This window comes from Eurypyga helias, unplaced genomic scaffold (genome assembly GCF_000690775.1).
Source record: "Eurypyga helias isolate BGI_N326 unplaced genomic scaffold, ASM69077v1 scaffold23412, whole genome shotgun sequence".
NCBI lineage: Eukaryota > Metazoa > Chordata > Aves > Eurypygiformes > Eurypygidae > Eurypyga > Eurypyga helias.
In genome coordinates, this window is record NW_010238239.1 from 47,276 (window position 1) to 68,942 (window position 21,667).

General features: G+C 37.0%; 1 protein-coding gene across 1 annotated transcript in view; it reads left to right on the forward strand.

Annotated features, from left to right (window-relative positions):
- LOC104506739 (dihydropyrimidine dehydrogenase [NADP(+)]-like) overlaps positions 1-12,264 on the forward strand; it is a gene marked incomplete at both ends in the record, with an annotated part of 21,988 nt that extends 9,724 nt beyond the window's left edge. The window contains 2 exons of the mRNA XM_010147792.1: positions 4,891-5,075; positions 12,049-12,264. Of these exons, the coding sequence (XP_010146094.1) occupies positions 4,891-5,075; positions 12,049-12,264 (401 nt within the window). The remainder of the gene's footprint in view (positions 1-4,890; positions 5,076-12,048) is intronic.
- Between the last annotated feature and the right edge of the window lie 9,403 nt (positions 12,265-21,667).

A 21,667-nucleotide genomic window follows, 5' to 3' on the forward strand; every position in this document is an offset into this window, starting at 1 on the left:
CCCCTCCACTGCCCCAGGTTGCCCCAAGCCTCATCCAGCCTGGCCTTGGACACTTCCAGGAGGAGGTATCTGCAAGTCCTCTGGGCAACCTGTTCCCATGCCTCACTAACCTCTCTGTGGAGATATATAGAAATATATGAAATACAGAACTATATATATGAAATATATATACTAAACACAGAACATACGGTACAGAAGCAAATGAACCTGCAAGGCGTGTATTTTTTCATACAGCCTGCTCAGACAACTGGGTGACTTCCGTCTGAAAGCATTGACGCCTTGACTATCTAATAAAAGACTGGGAGGGAGGAAGAAATGTGGCTGTGATGCCCCAGTTGGGAATGCCCGGGGGGGTGACCTGGTGCCTATCTGGTAGCATAGCATCTGCCTCACACCCACAGAATAGACTTTTAGTCACCAAACTTTTATTTTTTTAAAATCATTATAAAAACCTGAAATTTATATAGATTAAAAAAATTCTAGTGAAATAAGTAGGTGTTAAAAATGCTGAGTCATTTGGAATGGGATTTTTCTCCACAAATTGGTTTACCGCATGAGATTGAGTGCGGCAGTTTCATGCCCTGAAATGATTGCCAATTTCCAGTATTTAGAAGCTTCTTTGTGATGACTTCTAAAGCCTGTTAACTTACCAGGTTGCTGAAGGAGCCTCTCCTAGCATACCTGCACCCAGCTTTACCCTGTCAAACCACTTTTTAATTCCAGTTCAGTACACTTAGTGGTGCAGAGACTGTGGGAAGCATGACTGTGCCTTTCTTTATTTGCTGGGCGTTTAGACTGGGCAGTGTCAGCAGTGAATTAGTCTATTGGTGTATATGCAACTGTAGGTTTATATTGGAGATTAAGAAAGTTACAGTATATTTGTATTTTTCTGAAGTAATGCTACTATTCACTGTAAAGGAATTCTGTAAGATGGATATAAAAAATAACATTAATGAGCTACTAAAGCTAAAATGACAGGAACTTATGAAATTGGTTAAACATAAAAACCATTAAACTGTTTATTGAAGCTTCACAGATATACAGCAGCTAATGAGCATTTCTGCTATTTAAACAAGCCCAAATTGAACACACATTACATGGATACATAATTAGTCATGGCAGTCAAACACACACAGACTCACTTTTAAAGTTTTATTTGAGGAATCTTTTCCATTTGATTTGTTTTGTTAATTAAAACATTTTTCCTATATTCATTTATATTTTAATATTGTTTTTGCAAATATATAGTTTGCTGCTGCTTTTCCATTTCTGTGTGTTTGCTCTGCGAATCCAGTAAATTTGGAATATGTATTCAGAACTATCCTTTTGTTTGGTGTTATTTGTCTTAGCATTGCTGGATAGCACCAGAATAATTCAGTTGTGGGTTTTCTTTCATTCAGAAGGATCTCTTAAAATTATACATATAATATCACGCCAGGATATGAAGGAGATGGTAGGACAGCCACAGGATTTTACTTTGAATTTTCAAGAGAAAAGCTATGTTTGCTTTAAACTTTAAAAGGCATGAGGGTGCAGGGATTTGAAAGACACTCTTCTTTACCCCTATCTCAAATCATGCACCACCAAAGGTATCTACTTTGCTAATTGTTCAGTGTCAAACAGCAATTTGGAGAACCAGAGTCACCTCCTTTGAAAATGAAGTTTGGCTCTTAGACTGTCTCTTGCTCCTTGCAGAAGCAGAGAAGGGATGTCCCTTTCTGAAGACCAAAGCTCTTGCCTTCTTTCTGCAGGTGGTCTAGTAGGTGGTCCCTTCAGCCTCACAGTTGCCCCGGGTACCAGGTCCACATTGCAAATTCTTATATAATATGCTTTTAAATCATGCCCTTATTATTACTTAACCTAAATCTTGGGGTTTATTTAAAAAAAAAAAAAAACAAACAACCAAACCACCAAAAAACCCAGAAGGAAATAGCTACTAGATACCATGTCAACTTTGCCACCAGAGAAATGTTCCTTCCCAATTTTAAAAATACTGATCAGGCATACAAATCCCCAGAACCTGCAGAGACATTTCACGTGAAGATACATGGGGCATGTTTTGCATTCAAACTTTTGGTATAATTATGACACCCACTTTAGCAGCAGGGGGAAAAAAAAAAACCACCAGAAAACACCCAAGACAAAAGAACGAAAAACAAACAAAAAACCACCAAAAAAAACCCCACACCCAAACCACAAAACAAAGAAAAACAAAAAACAAAAAAACCCTGCAAATCCCAAAAAATCCAAACATAGATTTGAGAAATGTAATAGATCTAGGTTAGTAGAGGTAATACCCTATTTTTCCACAAGATGAAATAAAGTCAGAACATCTAGTTTCATATAATTTCTTCTGAAAAACACCTCCAAGAGTGTTACAGGCCCGACATGTTGCCATCTAACACCTTTGCTTTCAGTCTAGCATCTGTGACATTCAGTCCTGTCTCAAAGAAACAGAAGTTGTCTATTAAATCTCTGATACCAAATCCTGCAGCACCAAGATATTCCAAACTTGTCTTCACAAGCCTGATTGTATTTAGGCTTGCAAGAACTGTCTAGACCACATGCTGAGATGGTCTGCGTGCAATAAGTTATCCTATATATGACAAATATCAGATGATCAAAAGCTTTATTGAAGTACAGTCAGTCTGAGACATAAAGAGAAGGTTAATGTATTGATTTATTAATATTACTGAAGCATTTTTAATAAAATCCTATCAGCACTTCCATTAAAAAAGAAAAAAAAAGAAACAAACAAGCAAAAGCAAAAAAACCCTTATTTTTCAGACTGAAAAATGTCTCAATCTGAACACTGTGTTTGGTGTGATCTTTCAGTAATTTAAATATTTTTAAAGGAAAGCTTTTGATTGTGTTACTACACAAATATTATTTTTACCAAGCTAAGCCACAAGTATAATGCAGGATGTGAGGGATTATGCAAGCAATAGATCTTGAAGATAGATTAAATACTTCTGGTAGGTAAACCTGGTACAGTCTTTCAGCTAAAAACTGTCTTCTGTGGTTCTGGCTTCTGAACTAGTTGCAAAAAAATACTCTGGGTTCAAGTCCTTTGGATATATCCATGTTTATACCAGGGGTGAGGAGAACAGTGTAGGTGGGACAAGTAGGGGACAGTGTTTGTGACTTGCTTCACATACGTGACTTGGAGGTGAAGGGAAATACAGGGCCTGGGAAGAAAATTCCATCACGATGATGTGCAAGAAAAATGCATTTGAAACTTCCTGTATACTCAGGTGTGTGCTCTGGCGGTACTGAGACTTTGGCCTGGTACAGGAGAAATATTCTGGTCTTAAACTGGTAGGTTTCTCTTTTACATATATGACAGCACAACTACATCAGTTTAATTGACCTTGGCAGTCTGCATCTGCTAGTGGTATGTCCCTGAGGGACACTGCAGTTTTAAGCTGCATTTTATTGCAGAATCTTCAGTTCCTGTAAACAAAGCTATATGAAAAAAACCCTCTCATTGTGATATATGCCATCAATGTTTGCTGAAAATATTTATTGAAATTGTGATTGTCTTAATGAATTTAGTTTGAAGTGTCTGTGATTATAACAAAATAATTTTAAATGCATGATTAAAGTCACGTTAATATATATAGACAATATTTTTTCTAAGCATTTTTTGTGTATTTAATGCAGTTTGTATAATGCCATGCAGTATATTTTTTTTTATTTTCGTTTCACATCTATTTTATTTTTAAGGATAATAATAGTTCATGTGCAGAATTCCTATATATGCTGGTTAATAACATGAAAAAATCAAGATATCTTAATGCATGCTCTAAAAAAAATCAGAAATTGTAGTGAAAAAAGATATATATTGTCTTCATGTAAGCATTTAATTTTGATTGTGGTTTTATGGTTTTATTCTTAATATACGTAACAAGTTTCAAAGTGAGACTCACTTTGAAGGGTGTTCTGAGTTTAAATATTAAGTCAGGCTGGTTTTAACTTTTATTGAAATATATCTTTTTCATTAATATCATGAATTAAATTTCTTCAAAACCTACACATTTTGTCATAGCCAAATAGCTTTGATAGCAGAACATTTCTGTTGGGGAAAATGTTTCATCTGAAAATTTTCAGTCAGGTTTAATAATGACATGTCAAAAAGTAGCAGTGTATCATTTCTGTTGTGAGGGTTAATAAATGTGGGAAACAAATTCCAGAGATCTAAATTAATTTCTAGAAATTGTATTAGAAATATTCTTTTTTGGTTTTAAATGTCAAAAATTATAGTCTGCATATTAAGTTCCACAAGAGATTATATTGTCGGTTATTCAGGAGAAAAGTATGTTGATATGGTAAGGTCAGTAGAAAGCTATGGGGTACGGAAAAGGGAGAAAATTTATTTTTCCTTTATTAATGTTGCTCATTAACAGGATTTTCAGAAGTGCTGGCCTTTTTCCTGAGAGATAAAAAATGTCAGAATGACTTTGTGAATCACAGCTTCTAGGATGTGCAGTGTGTTCTCAGGGTGTAACCAGAAAAACATTAGCACCAATTATTTCTCCAGCCTGTGTCCAGTCAGTAACGTCTTGTGACGCTTGGGTACGTGTATTTGGTGCACAAGTCTGGCTTTGCACACAGGAACTGGTTACTTTTCTGATACTACCAGACTGCTGTTCCGTATAATGTATGCTGGTTTTCTGTCTGTGTCCTGTTAGTAATTCCATACATCCACGAGCCCAACAAAAATGTTTATGTATATGAAACGACTTCTCATTTCTACTGTAAATTTACATTTAAGTAAGTGAAAGAACTTGGAACTGCTTTTCAACTTGTTATCAGTATAAATTTGACAGATTTTAGCAACAGTTTTTTTCTTTCTTCTCTTAATATATTTGTCATTCTCTTTAACTACAGTCAGAGAGGCCATGGCTCCTATCAAGTTTAACAGATGGGGTCTTCCTGAAGTGGATCCGGAAACTATGCAAACAAGTGAACCCTGGGTTTTTGCAGGGGGTGACATTGGTGGTCTTGCTAACACTACAGTAGAATCAGTAAATGATGGAAAACAAGCTTCCTGGTACATGCACAGATACATACAGGTAATTTTTTTTAAGTATTTTTCTCTTTTCCTTTTTATGTGCTTTTGGTAACTTTAAAAATAACTTTGTTGTGGTTTAGATTAAATATGCAATTTTTGAGAAACTAATACCTAGACTATCTGGTGATTTGAGCGTTACAGATTCTTTCAACTTGGGTCATGTACTTGAGTTTGGATAGCTGAACCCAGCTTTCTTAACACTAAAATCTAAGCAATGTTATCTTGGCCTCAGCTCTGAATTCCACTCAAGGGTAGAAAGCCTTCCTGCACAATAAACAGTGCAAGTAGAAGTCCTAACTGTGGAATTAGGGAAAAGAAGTGAGCCCATTAGTATTGAAAAGTAAGGTTTCCCAATAGTGCATAAAGTAAAAATTACATACTGCTAATGTTGTCACTTAGGGAAGATATCTTTAGTGTACTAAGTTTACAGAGGACTCAGATTATCTACACTGGAACCGAAGTTTGCTCTGATGAGGCTGATAGGTCTCTGAGACCTAAAAGACTGACAAAAAATAAACACTGAATGCACAGAGGACAATAATGTAAAGTAGAATTTAGGTGAGAAATGTGAGTTTAAGGGGTACAGACTTGAAAACCCAGGTAACAGCGTGTTCCCTTTTGGTGCTCCTTGCATGTTGCTGACTGAGCATCCCATATGTGTTCATAATGCAAGGAACTTTTTAGAAATATGATACATGATTAATTTTCCCACAAAAAGATTTGAGCAACTGAAGTTGGGACTGTAACAGCTCAATTTATTTCTCCCCCATCCATCTGCTCAAAGCCTCTCTGATTGCATGTTTGTGCAATTTCATGCTGTTGGGGTCTGATTTCATTTCCTAAAAATACTTCAACTGAAAGCTTCTTGTTAGTATCTGTGCATATTTTTTCTCACTTGTTCTAAAGCTTTGTTTGTGTCCTGCCTTCTTAGACCCTATGAAAATGCTGAGTGTGAAACATCTTTAATCCTTGACCTGCTTGCTTAATTTCTCAGTGCACAGTGAATTTGGGTAACACTGATAGGGGGAGAGAGGGCTATTTCCTCCTTTTTGTCTCCTTCTTCTTTAACCTCTAGAAATACACACATCACCTAAAAACCCTCCTTTATCTTGTTGCTTCCTTCCATGCTTTTTTCCCCTCTGGAATGTATTTAATACTTTGGAAAAAATCTGAATAGTCATGGCTTGAGAATTAGAATTTTAAATCAAGCAGGCTTGTGATATTAGAGCATTTCTGTTACCCTTTGCAGGTTTCAAGGCAGTTTATTCAACCTTACAGTCTCACCAGGAAGCTAATGGGAAAGCCTTACAGCAATCTTCACAGGAAAGTTTCCAAATGTCAAGTGTCACCTTTCCAGCTGTTAGATGAATGGGTTGCCCAGGGGCACTTACTTGGATGTGCAGCCCTTGTAAATCTGGTTGATCTGGTGCAGAGTGCAGTAATTTGGCAATTTACTTCACCAGTGTTTGGACCTGGTAGAAATTTTAGTGACTGGAGCAGAGTTTGTTGTTTTAAAGAAGTCATTTAGAGAAGGATTGCGTGACCCTGATGTTTATAGGAATAGGTATGTGCATGTGTGCACGCCTTTGTGCACATGTGTGTGCACGTGTTCAATTCACAGCCTTGTATTTTGGAAACTTCCAATATCACATTAAAAAAACACCCTTACACACTCCCCTTTTTTCTCTCTACTGTGAGATTCGAAGGCAAGCAACCTTCCTGTGATCTGAGTGTCTGAATCAAGTACACGTTAAATTTTAAATACATTGATAACATCTATTCATTTGCGTTTTAGTTAGGGAAAAATCTAGCCATTTCCAAAATCGCCGACGATATCAGCACCAGCATCTATAAATAATGCAGACAGCCTTTAGCAAAATAAAACTATTCCATAGGATTTTTCAACCAACCCAGGACTGTGTCAAAGACTGAAACTCAAACTCACCATCCCAACTACTTTCAGAATGCACCGTTTGAACAGCACACTGCTGCTATCCCAACCTACTCCAGGCAAAAGGCTAAGCGAACAGATGGGCCCGATATGTGCCCTGAAACTCCAATCACTGCAAGCTTTGGCACGTGGTCAAGTGAAGCATGAGATCGAGACTCAAGGACTCGCCAGCAGAAATGCCTTATGTTCAAAACTGGGACTTATTTACAGAAGCTTCTTGGATGCTCTTATGCTGGAACCTTTCCATCATTAGTTGCCTAAATATCTCCTGCCTCTTAACATATTTCTCCCACTATATGAAACATAGGTTTATTTCAGAAATTGTTGCCTGCAGCTGTGTCAGGTTATTTTCTGTAAATGTGACCAAAGTCTAACTAAGGATAGTTCTAGTAGAATATGTTAGAAAATATAGTCAGTCTTCTTAGAACCATTCTTTGCAGGTCATTAGAGATACAAACAGAATCAGGTCAATTCATGCAACTATCTACTATTCACAACATTTTTTTTTTTCAGGATTCAACCCTTTTTGTGATTCCATGAACAACAAAAATTTCTATAAAATTATCTTGGTGTTTTATTTAGTTTGGGGACTGCAATAGCCCTCAGTTTTGTCCAATGGTGACTTCATGATCTTGTGCAGAAGCAATATAGGCTGCTGTTCTTTTCTATGCCTGTTATCATTCATTTATTTTTCATCACTGACTGGGATTTAATAATATAATAGTATATTCAGGGTAATTCACAATTATTGCAGAACTAACTTCTAATTTTCTATGCCTGCCTTGAGAGCAAAGACAGCTCTCACATTGTGATTATTCCAGTATTTTCTTCCTGGACCACTGAGCCAGCCTTGATGCTCCACTCCTGCTCCAATCATTCATTTACCTGTGGAGTGTTTTGCCATATGTGCCAGTCAAGCCACCATCTTCTCACTAAAATCTTTCTTAAAAAGTGACTTTTCCTTTCTGGTTCAGAATAAGTGTTCTTTTATTTAAATCTGATGGGTTTTTTGCTGTAATCTCCCTCGTGTGGGCAGGTTCTTTCATGTTTTTCCTAGACTGAAATGTACATGGTATACTGAAAGAATAGAGGGTTGGATCACAACTGATATGAATTGCATTCCACTAAGACTCTATTCAGAATGAATTTTGAGCACATCGCTCATATTTTGAACCAGTATTGCGTATTTGCTACTTTTTTCTTTATCTGGCAAAAAATACAGGGATTTTGTATCTGAAGAGTATAGTTGTTGATTCTTTTCTGAAGGTTGACCATTCTGATATATTGCTCAAGCATGCATGAATGTACATTATTTCATAATCAATACCTGAGATGTGTCGTTCCCAGGAAGCTTATCTTTGAAGCCGTTAGTTATGTTGTCTGCCTCTTTTCAGGATAACTGAAGAAAAAATATAATGTCCTTTTGTTTAGCCAGAACAACATATGAAACACTTTCATAAAGATGAGTAATAAAGCACGATTTATAAAAATGTAGACTAAATGTCAGTGCAGGAAACATGTTTTTTTACTTACTTACCACTGAGTAAATAATGTCTGTTCCAGAAACAGAAAGCCAGGAGTGAGCTTAGAGAATCTCTAACTGGACAGAGGCCTGAGCAACTTGCTCCAGTTCTCCCTGCTTTGAGTATTGGATGTTGCCCAGGCATTCCTTCCACAACCATTCTGAGATTATATGAAATAACGTATTTAACAGAGATTAAACGTATTTAACAAAGTTAAATAACAGATAATTTGAGAGAGAAGAGAAACACATGCAAGGGAGAAAAGAGATGTTTTAAGATCAGACATAAAAATAGAGAAAGTAGGAGTGAGATGAAAATATTCAGAAAAACTCTTCCAGGCAGCAGCATTTGTAGAGAAAGCTCTCTGTGAAAAACAGGAGTAATACAACTGTTCACTTTCACAGTCTGTATTTGTTAAAGGCCTCAAAACAGAGTTTGACCATATCACTGTGGTTAGGAATTTTCTCCATTTAAAGAAAATGAATGTCACTAACTGTATCAGGTCTGTAGCTGAGTTCCTGTCCCTCAGCCCTGTACTACAGGTGGTGCTGGTTTTGCCTCTAGGCATGTCCCAGTTAGAGTAACGTAGGGCCACTGCATGCAATGTGATGGGGATTTTTCACCACCCTGTTCCAGTATCCAAAAAATTACTGGGACTGGAACAGTACCTGCAATACTGTTACCTCAGCGCGTTGGCATCACATTAGAGGATTTTTTTTACTCTATTTTTAAAAATCAAAGGAAGAGCTATTATAAATAAACCTTTGCCTGCAAGCTTTTCATATTTGTTTGTGCAATGTCAGGGAAATCCTTCATTATAAAGATGATTTTGCTTTCAGGAAGCGATAAAACATTTTAGTTTGCCAAAAGTTTTGCTTTGTGGAAAACAACACATCAGGGATTAGTAGATTTATTTCTTTTTTAAGCACTGTGCTAAAAGGAAGAAGCAGCAAAAAAAAAAATAGAATAAAAGGGGAAGTGATGGGAAGGAGGGAGATAAATCTACTAGGATGTATAACCACTGGCTACTGGACCTTCAGCTGCACCCTCCACCCCAACCTTTTTACTTTGTTTTGTCTTGTGTAGGATTTATCTCCTGTTTTATCATAGGAAGGTCATGTTGGGTCTCTAGTTAAGAATCACTTTCAAGCAATGTTCATTTTAGGTGAGAACAACTTTTAGAGATTAAATTGTCCTGCATGGGAAAAGAAACGGTGCAATGTAACTTAAACTGTATATTAAGCACTTAATCTGTCTATAGCAGTCCATCTTTACACTTATATAAGCAATGAATAGTGGTCCGCAGACTGGAATATATTCACAGAGAATATTTGAACAATTCTGGATAGGAAATGAATTACCAAATAACTGCTTTCAAAATGGAAAATTAGGTGTATTACTTACATGTGCACATGGAGTGGAATTGGCCAATAACCTTTACATAACTCTATTGTCATTGTTACAGAATCAAAATCAAAGAGTTCAGTTCAGTGTTGGTTTCAGCAGATTTCCCCACTTACAAGTATGTAAGAGACCAAAAGTGCTAACATTTAAAAAATGCTTTAATTTCAATTGTGCGACCCAGTAAGTTCTGTTTTGGCATTGCAAACAACCTTTTGCAGTTGAAATGTTAGTTAAGATGACTGAAAAAAAAAAAAAGTTAAAAGGATGAAATCAAACCCAAAATAATCAAGTCAATGCTGCCTTTTTTTTTTTTTTTTTGCCTTCGATTTGTCAGTTAATTGTCAATTAACAAAATCTTTTGAGATACAGAGTGCTAGGCTGCTTGGTCTCCTAAGAACTTGGATCCATCTGGTGTAGGAAAACAGCGCTGTGGAATATGATGTGCAGGAAGCAGTGAGCACTCAGGAGGAACCTGGGGGCTGTCTGTGGGGTATTTTTTGGCTTTTTTTTTCTAAAGTGTGGCTGCCATCAGCTTCTAGCTGGGGGAGGTTACACGTCTAAGGGATCCTTAAAAATTAGCTTTTCTCAAAATGTGTACCTTTTTAAGGTCGCATTCGAGTTTGCATCATTCAGGCTAGGACAATTCCACTACTTCCAGTGCTTTTAAGCCATCAGAAAATTTATCACCCAGATTTATCCTCTCTGTCCAAGGAACCAAAGATCTGGGGTCAGAATCTGAGACACGAATCCAGGCAGTCCCAAAACAAAACAGACATGTAAACTCAGAGGTTTTGAAGCAGCCTAGGAAACAAAAGGCACTAAAACAAACAAACAAATCCTCATCCCATCCATGCTTATTAATTCTCACAAAGAAAGATGAGGTAAATAAGTTCTTAAAAAAAAAACAAACCCAAAAAAACCCAACAAACTCCTCCCTACCTCCCCCCGTTTATTAAAAAAACCAAACAAACCCAGCCAAACAAAAAAAAAAAAAACCCACCCAAAAGGCAGCAATTTGTAACTGTCTGAGGTTTTTACTATGTTACACAAAATCTTCCCTAAATCTGTCAGTAGTTCTCTTTGTCCTACTGAAAAAAAAAAAATAAAAACTTCATTTTACGAATAGAGAAAAAGTGCTGTGATGTTATGCTGGGGCTTATTAAAAACACAGACTGTGTAGGTCTTCTCTGTGTTAGAAATTCCTGCTTTATTTCTTCGTGATTTTATTGAGTCAGCCATCTGAGTGAGTAAAGATTTTAATTCTACCTACCAGAGCCTGTCTAGGATGCTGTTCAGTATCCATATATGGAAAAAGATTTTTGTCTCTACAGTATTTACAGCATGAGATGCAATATTTGCATTGAAAGCTTTTCACTGACTCTCCAGAAAAAAGGCTGTCTTTGAAATGAAAAAAAAAAGTGCGTGTGGTGTCACAGCCATAGTATGTCTGTTGTTCTTTGATCCTAAATCAGTCTAATTTTTGTCACCTTTAAAGTATTATTCATATTAATACAATTAAATATTAAAACAATAGTAGTGTTGCATATATTGATATGTATCCCTTTGCGTAGGCTAGAGAAAATCTTTAAAAGGGAGGAGAAAAGGTTGCAGGACTTCAAAATACATTGAGTTAGGGATGAGTGGTTCTGCATGTGGGTGCCTGCCCTTGTTTTTCACAAGTCCCTACTCTTCATGTAGGTAGGCACCTGGGAAGAAAACTAGAAAGAGTCTACCTGTGCATACCCTGGTTTATTTTTAATCTCACTGCTGCTGACTGTTGTAGGGAACAGAAGTGGCTGTTAAGAAAAGTTGGACAAACCTTTGGACTGAACCAAGCTAGCAGTACAGGATGTGAATTAACTGTTTCATTGTTATTATTATTCAGTTATTTCTAGCATGTCATAATATTTCGGTATGAATGCTATTTGGACAGAAGATGTTGCATATATAAGTGCAGGTTTTGTTGATTTCCAAGTCTGAAGACATAGAATATTTAAGCTTTAGGTTATTATATATGAATTATTCTCTTATCAGGGTTAATAATTTATATAAAATTGAATCAGAAAAAATAATCTGACTTTTGGTTTTTTTTACAGTCCTTATATGGTGTTGCAGTTTCTGCTGTTCCAGAACTACCACTCTTCTATACTCCTATCGATTTAGTAGACATCAGTGTAGAAATGGCTGGACTGAAGTTTCCAAATCCTTTTGGCCTTGCCAGTGCAACCCCTACTACTAGTTCTTCAATGATTCGAAGGGCTTTTGAAGCTGGATGGGGCTTTGCTGTCACTAAAACGTTCTCCTTGGATAAGGTAAGGAAACATTTTAAAGAATGTTTAGCATGTAACAATATCTTTGTATATTTGAAAAATCCGAATCTTTTCGGAATGGTGCTGTTATATCTAGCTAGCATAAAGATAGGAGGAAAAGGTATGGTACACACCTATGTTCATACATTGATAGGCAAGAGGAAAGAGCCTCGAGTTGCACCAGGGGGAGTTTAGATTGGATATTAGGAAAAATTAGAATGAGCTGGAAGGTGGTTGAGTCACCATCCCTGGAGATGTTTAAGAGATGTGTTGAGGTGCTGAAGGACATGGTTTAGTGGTGGTGTTAGCAGTGTTAGGTTAACAGTTGGACTTGATGAACTTAAAGGTCTTTTCCAACCTAAAAGATTGTATGGTTCTATAATTGTGTAGGTCAACTACTCTAGGAAGTTCCAACAGTGCAGTTTAAAGGTGATTTCTGGTTTTGTTTGCTGTTGCAGTCCTTCCTTTTATTCTCCTACTTTTTAATATGAGACAACTAGTAGGGGTAATAGTCTTTTCTTTTAAGTATTGCAGTGAAAATGTTTTCTGTGAGGTATCAGAATGCAAAGGGAATGAGTAACAGCTTTATCAAGCAGCTTATGAAAGGCAGCTTTTGTGCCAAGGACTGCCAAGATAAGCTGTTGAAATTTAGTTGCTGTTGCAATGTGATAATGTGGGGGTGTAAGCTTCAGGCTGGGCTGGTAGTGGAAGAGAAAGATGAAGACAACATAAAATAAGCCTATGAAGGGAAGAGTAGTTGTGCTGAAGGTTTGTAGTACAGTTACATAAACTTTCGGTAACATGTAGTGGAAGAGGAATGAGAATTAAGTGGCACCTAAAATAAATCATTTTGTGTAGATTGAAAGTGTGTAATTGCTTGTTTCCCCTAAGAATGGCATTCAGGATGGGTTTCCTGTCACTACATTCAAAATGGCAAAATGAGACAGAACAAGAAGTTTAGACACTGAAAGAAAACAAAAGTTTTGATAAATATATTGCAGAGAAATGTATTGCTGGGATGTAGATACAGTCTGTCTTGTGGAGGGAGGAAGAAGATCAAAGGTAAATCCTGAGGTATAGGCCTGAGTAACAGTGTGGTTGACAACACATTATCATTATTTAGTGACAAACTGTAGTGTGGGCTGAAGAGAGCTTTTGAGATTAATTTGGAAACAAGGAGCTTTTATTCTTGATTCAGGGATGGGATGTAAAAGTGTACTGCTGGATGGATACCTTTAGCAGTAGATAAAAGGTGGATTTGTTACTCTGCCACCTCTACATGTGTAAGTACCAGAAGTGAATTAAGTAGAGTTGCCCTCTAATATGAGGAAGGTCTAAGGACAAAGTGTTGTATTACTACAGCATACTGTAGAACATGTCAGACTGGCTTATGCTGTCACACCTGAAGCAGCCCTAAGGAAGTATTTTGGATTGTAATGGAGATTCCAATCTACTTCACAGGATTTCTTATTAAAACATTTTATAGGGCATAAATGTCATTTAAGTATGTTTACATCTGACTTAAGTGTAGAACATACCATCAGCTGTAATTATTCAGAGCCTAGACTAAAGGCAACTCATAGGAAGTACTGAGATTTATCAGATTTATTACTGGTATGCTCACAGCCTTGCCAGACTGCATGTTGATTACTGTGTATCACAAGAGCTAAACGGATGCTGGCTGAGCTCCAGCACGGGTGGGAGTTCAGGAGGAAAGACATGCAAGTCGTAGGGAATCATGTTGGTACTCTACTAAGCAGCAGGCTCTGAGTTGTTTCTCAAATGGTGACTGCAGTGTGTTCCACTGGATGCCATGCTCTGGAAGGGTGACTTAGATGGAGATCTTTCAGGTGAGAGGATTACTAAAATCAAGTATCTCAAGTGGTTATAAAATACAAATTTTTTTTTTTATCTTGCAATAACATGTAAAATACTGCAGGCAGTATTTATTTTAAAGAAGAAAAGTTCAGAAAAGTGCTTTGGATAAATTCTAGTCCAGTGATCGTTATTTATAGCTAAGATTTCTTCTAAAGTTCAGTACGAGGCACTAGGGTTTTTTTCTGGTGTCCAAACTCTTGAATCATGCCTTGCTGGGTGCAGTGTCCCACCCAAGTGTTAACTTTGAGACTGATTTGAGATGCTGGGCTGCAAGGTGCTGCAGAAATAAAATTGCTTTTATTTATAACAGTAGCATGGTAATTAATGCTACAAAAAGAAATATTTTAAATGGGAAGAAAAGCTCAATGGGATACAGCAGTTCTTGTGTGAACAACGAGTACTACGCAAAGACTGCTTTTGATGACTTCATGCTATAACAAAGTCTTGGTAGAGAGTTGGGAATAATATAGGTTGGTGTCACGTGCTAACTTTTTTTTTTAAACTAAGCTTCTGATTATGTAGGTGTAAATTTTTTGTAGTGTTCAGAAGAGAGCGGAATGCTCTCTTGGGCTGCTGTACCTATGACGGTAGAGATTTCAGTCTGAGCTGTCCTGCCCAGGTAGCCACGGCTAACTGCGTAGGAGCACCAGGAACAAAGATTTCCTGATCTAAGCCTCAGAGTCAGTGGGAGGAGGCAGAGCTGCTCCCCAGACAGTACAGTTCCCAAGTGTGGAACAGCTTCCTGGAGGAAGGGAGCTCGCTAGACAGTTTTTGACAGCTGAAGCTCCTTCACTTCAGCCTTGATTGTATGTGAATCAAGCAAGATTTTGTGTTCATCCCTCTTAGCTCCTCATTTTATCTGTCCTGGTTAGGTTTAACTTGTGGATTTCCTTCCTGTTTGCAACAGTTAAAGGCTAAGTATAAACCGCTTGTGTGGCAATGAGGAGCTCAGCAGCAGGAGAAATACTCCTTTTTCCAGACCCGGTTACGGAATTCACCACTGTGTGCAATCACCGACTGGGAAACCAGTGACTTCCCCTACTGACCATGGGCACCCTTTGGCCATTCAGCAGAAGTGACTGATGTGTGCTAAAGTTGAGTGATGTATAGCTAGTGAAAAGCATATATGGCCTAACCACTGATTTCCGTGCATTAATTACTGTGTGATGGAATAAGATCAGAGAGAAAAGCAGGACAAATCCTGGAAGAAGCAAATCCAAGGACAGAGATAAAAAGGACTCAAGATGGAGAGCTTTGATCCTCTTAAGACAGGGGATTTATTTCATATGAACTTCTACTTTTCCCTTTTTCACTACCTACCACGGAAAACTCTTCTAAAATGCTAGGCAGGGGATCCCTGCGCTCCATGAGTGGCCATACTTTCTTCCAGAGGGGAACTGTTGGATAGCAGTGCTGTAATTCTAGTCTCTGGACCATAATTTACTCCCCCAGTTTTCCCAACCCTCATCTGTCTTGGCCTCACTTTGAAAGCATCACATGTTGCCACAGAAGGAGTTAGCACAGCACTCGCTGTTTCATGTAGTGCTCCCGCCCGCTCCAAATACCCACGTACTTCGCTGTATCGTTGCCTTCGTGAGAACCTGTGTAGCGCTTTCTGTTTGTAGGGTGAGGATTTCAACTCTCTGTGATTCAGCAAAAGTTTGTTCTTGCGTACAACTCTACTATTGTTGAAATGTAAAAAAAGCTAACGTGAGAAATAGCTGAAAATCCTTCAGGGTTTTTGTACCTTTAAGCATACTGCACTCTAAATATTTTAGAAGGTACTGGATATTATAGTGTAATACAAATATGAATTATAGGGTACTGTACTTGTATGTGTCTGTAGGTACCTGTGGGTTGGACAGGGACTTGTAGAATTCTATTTACCAAATTAAACATCCTTGCATAGCTGCTTTTGTACCAAATAGATTTTATTTCTTCCAGAAATGAGAATAACTGCTGTTAAAATGGACAATCACAGCGAAAGACAAATGATAGCAGAATGAAAGTGCCCCTTCACACAGCTTTTCTTACATTCATGTCTTCCCTTTTTGACTACAGGATCAATAGCTCATTGCTCTGTTGGTTCAAACAGTATTTCTGTCTAACTCAGATAACTCAGTGCCGCAACGTATTATTTGTAAATTCTGCTGGCAAGGTATTGATGGAAAATGGGGGAGCTGCATATCATAGAGTCCACAATAAATGAATACCAATTATTACCTCTTAGGGCTTAGATGAACAGAAAACTACCCAAAGAATAAGAGATACTGCATTAATTAAACAAATAACTGCGAGTGGGAGTTTTTTAGTAGCAGTGTTATAGTGAGCTAGTTTATTTACTTAGAATTTTAGTGGTGTTTAGAGCACAAAATTTGCATTAAAATCTTTCTGATTAAAGTTTTTTATAAACTTAGGATCAGAATAAGTCAGAGGTGGTATGAAGTGTGCACGTTTCTATGCCATATGCATTACCACAGTGAGAAGTTTATAGCAAAATTTTGGTTTTATCAACTGAATTCAGGCTTTATTGTTCTCTCACTCCATTGTTAAGGGCTGCTTAGAAGGAGGAAAAAAACAACTGGGATAGCAGAAATATTTGCTTTGATTTTTAGGTGCTTCCTTCACTTCTAAAATTTAATTCTGATTAATCAGATACATCTGTCTTTATTCTGTTGTGACATGCATTGATTTGTGATGCTGTCACTTTCAGTAATGTGGAAACAGTTGCCTTTGTTATGAGAACTGGCAAAAATCAACATGCAGACTAACCACTTTTAATCCTTATTTTTTTTTTTATTATGTACGGAGCAAGTTGCATGGATGATTTTAAAAACAAAGCTACGATTAAAACTAGATGAAATTTGAAATAAACCATAGTGGAGAAAACTTTCTAGTCATAATATATGTTCATACAACTCCTTGATGTAGATTTTACAATATGTTTTCAGAACCATTTCTAAATTAAAACCATTTATGGTAGGGAATTAATTAATTTACTCAGGATATATCATGTTTCTATGTGCTGTTATTACAGTATATACATATTCAGGCTCCAACTAGCTCTCTCTGTGCATTTGCACTGTGTGCACCTCGCTTCATAATTGAAGGTGGTAAAAAAAAATCATGGTACAATGATGCATTGTTTTCCATAACATTAGTATTTCACGGAAGTGAATCTGTATTACAAAATGTATATTTTTGTATGATATTACAGCATAGTAATTTAGATTAAACTAGTTATAATTTATGGTGCCAAGCCAAAAAGCTATTTAAGATGCATTAAAATGCAGAACCATGACATTTGAAATTCTGATGTTCTTAATATGACAAAGGTTATTCTATGGAGTTTTGCTATAATATGAAATATTAATATTTCACAATACAGTTTTGATGAAGTACAATTTGCCTAGCTTGCATATGATAAAGAAATTAAATGCTTACCGAGGGAGTTCAGTGAGAATTAGAGCCCTGCCTGAACATCTGCTTGAAATGTTATTATCCTGTCCTACTGACAGTATTGCTCCCTCATTGTTTTTCAAGATTGACAGCTAAATATTGTACTGATTTCTGCAGCAAATATGTTTAGGTGAACTTTGTTTCATTTTTTAGGAATTCAGAATATGCTGATGATTTCCATCCTATAATTTTTTTTATACTCTTGACATTTGTAGATGCCAGACTGAGGTCTAGCATGCTGTAGCAAAGATAGACCATTGATTTGCAACAAAATGCCAGTTGATATCTCAGTAAACAGAAATATTACTGTTCTTTATTGTGTGGTTGTATGAAAGCTGTATGGGCTTTCTTTGGGGAGACAAATGATCAGATTGTTAATGTCAAATATAAAAAGGACTGTTTGCTTTTCTACTAAATAACATCAGACAACTTTTATTAACTACATCTTTTGAACAGAAAAATGGGCACCTTACAGGCTTCCTTAGCATACAAATCTGAGTTGAAGTATTTTTTGTTTTTACAAATGTTAAAATTGTTACTATTGGTCTTAATATTCTTATGAGCTCTCTACGTACCTTATTTTGTTCCATATTTCTGAAAGAATTTGAATAAGAAATACCAGTTCTATTGTTCCCAAATTTTTACATTTTTAGATCACCGTGTAAAATTAGTGAAGTTTAACAGTGGAGGTAAAAGACTATTCTAGGGAAATGCAATAGAATGTAATTATTATTTTTTAAACTCTGTAGCTATGATATTCTATTTTGCTTTTTATACAGAAAATGTGCTACTTGGCTACAAAAAAAAAAAGGAACAAATAATTCTGTGAATGAGTAAGTGTCAGGAAAACAGATTTTCCTCTTTTTTCCTCAATAAAAAGTATTTTTCTGATATGTTCAATTTAAGGGCCGGATCTCATCTCTACTTAGTTTTTCCCTACCCCTGACCCAGTATAAAAAAGCCTGGAGACAATCTTTAAATGCTAATAACTTTAATTGAAGGCTCTCTTCAAATGCTAATAGCTTTAATTGCTTCAAAACTGCTGTATGAGGAACTGGACAAGACTGCTTTTGTCCATTCTTTGCCCTCAACCTGTTCACCTGGGGCTGTAGGGGCTTGGCACATCTTTACCCTAAAAGAATCCCAGTCTGCAGAGGTGTAGCACAGCTTGAAGAACACAGTGAAAGCAGAGAGGGCAAAGAGTCCAGGATTGAGAGTTTTAACCAAGACATTATTTATAAGGCAAGTCCTTTTCTACCACAGCTGAAGTCTGCAGCAAGTAGATGTATGCCTTAAACCGTTGCAGTCGTGTTTCTTGACACCAATGAATTTGCAAGTGAGATATTTTGGACCATTTTCGTAATCCGTTTTTACCATTAGTAAATCCGGTTACTTTGGCCAATTAATATTTTGAATGTTGAAGATAAACACTTGCTTTAAAAATGCCAGTCATTAACAACTATCTGTAAAAAGTTTCTTTCTCCTTTTGTGATTGTATTTATTAGTTTTAGTAATGAAAACATTTTACAAGTTCATGATAAAAGCTCAAACTCTGGGCAGATGTTTAGCCTCGCTCTTCCTGTAGCATTAAATATTGCAGAAATACTGCATTTCTTCTGCAATGAGAGCCACAGCACAGAGTGTCTTGTGGAGAGGTCTCTTTCTCAATGCATGGAGCACAGTGTGAGAACTCATCAGTGGAAGGCAAAGAGGGATCTGTCACGCAGGGTTTGTGAGCATGAGTAAACCTCATCCAAGCTGAAGGACAGATTTTTACAAACAGGATCAGCAAGTTGCTTTCCATTCACCCTCATGGACCATAGTAAGCTTGGTTGTAGCTTTGGTGTCTTATGCTTCTTGAGCTCATTTCTTGAGTTCCATAGGGTCTTTAAGCCAGCAGTGAAGCATCTTCCTCAAAGCTGCACATGAAGCTGGACAACAAAGGTAAAACTAGATATATGTGCAAAACTGGTTCTTGGAAGGCTGCACATTCCTCAGTTACGTAGCTGTCTAATGATTCTTTTTCCATTCATCTGTTTGTTTTTTACACAGTGCTTAGAGATCATTTCTTTTTCATGCCTTTTCCTTCTGGAGCCAATGATTTAAAACAGTAGAGCAACAGTGCCCTAATGAATACAAAGTGGAAATTTGATCATGTGAGCTTCAATATATTAGGCATCTTATTTATAAAAGAATTGTAAGCCAGTCTTTTAGGTGTGTTTAAACTGAAAACTTGCATATTTTAATGAAATTCATTGTGTACTTAGACTGGCATAGCTGAGAAGCAGTTCCAGTAAAATTCAGAAGGTTGTAAAGATTACACTATTGAGTATTTTGCTACGTAGCTGTCAAAAGTAGAAGTGTCCATTACTGCTCTGCATAATATGTGGTTTTCTGGAAGTAACCAGTTCTTAAGAGAAGATGTGATTTCTATGCATAGCGCAACTATTGCCCAATCTATTTAAAAAAAAAAAAAGGATGCTAAAAATCTGAGCAGTTTCTTTTTATGTTGAAGCTGCTTTGCTCTTTACTACCTTTGCTTTACCTCATTCTTCAAATATTTAACACGAGAGAGACAAAGAGAGCACACTTGATTTTCCAGAGCTGCTGAGAATCTGCCGCTTCTGATGGCTGTGTCTGAAGTAATCAACATTTCTGAATATCACATACTGAATAAACAGGATTCTAAGAGGCAAATAAGTAATATACTTATGTAGAATATTATTCAGGTATTGCTTTCTGTAGCTGTTTTGTGTGACCTTGGAAGGTTGTTGGTACTCTTGGCAATACCTCAAATAATTTTCTGTAAGAAAGGAATTCAGCTAAAAAGGCAGTTTCAATGTAAACTAGAAATTGCTAAGTGTAATTCTGAAATTTAGAATTTTCACACAAGTTTCGTTCTCAATTCAGGTTTACTGCAAACTGTTTAGTATTTTTGTGTTCTTCAAAACAACTAACTGCATATAGTTTAGGTGGCATTAATGCATTTTATACTTTAGAAAAAGTAGTATATTTTTTTTAATAGTTATATTTAAAAATGCCTATCAAAGACAATCACATTGTAAGACCATATTTAACATTATTTTGGACTTTTCTTAGCACAAATGACATTAACTTCCTTATGTTATGGAAGTGCCATGAAGCACTTCAGTAGATATTCACAGACATTAAGGAAAAAATTAAATATTTATTTTGCCATTATACAATTTTGAAGTTTCCCTGTTGTTGAGTCATTGATTTCCCCCCCTCCCCCCAATTTGCTAATTGCATGTGTCTGAGTTGGGGTTTTTTCCTCATTTCCACATTTTCATTATAAGAAAATCCAGAATGCAATCCAGACTTCAGCAGGTCTACTGAGATAGGAGAGTAAAGGGACAGTGGTCTTTTTTCCTTCAGTTGCTCTCATTTACAGTTCTGCATCTTTACTGAGCTCTATATTTAGAATCCATATGTGAAGCAGATAGCTGTGGTAGAATGTTGGCTTCTGCAGGAGTCTAGGTGGCACTTTGGGGCCCCGCCCTCTGCCCACAAACATTACCAGGCTGCAGATGTATTGGGGAAGACATGCTTCCAGCACTGTACCTTCTCCCCTGGGCACCAGCTAGTTGTTTCTTGCTTCAGCTGTGCACGTTAAACGGTAGCTGTGGTGTTGGGTGAGCGCTTTCCCCCACCTCTGCTAAGAAAAACACAAGACCTGAAGCATCTCATGCAACAGTTATTGCCCAAAGATTCCCTGTTGGACTATGAAACCTTGCAAAATGTTTGCAGAAATGTGGTCGCGAATACTCTACATGAACACTCTTAAATCAATGTCAGGTATGTATGTGGTGGTGTATAGCTTGTGTTAAAAAGTGTGCAGGCATAAGCCGAAATAATATAATTAGCTCTAAACTGGCATTATGTTTCAAGACATTTACAGGGGTTTAGCTTAATCATTTTTCAAGGGATTTTTGGTTATCACAGAATCATGGTAGAGTTTGGGTTGAAGGGACCTTAAGGATCATCTAGTTCCAACCCCCCTGCCATGGGCAGGGACACCTTCCGCTAGACCAGGTTGCTCCAAGCCTCA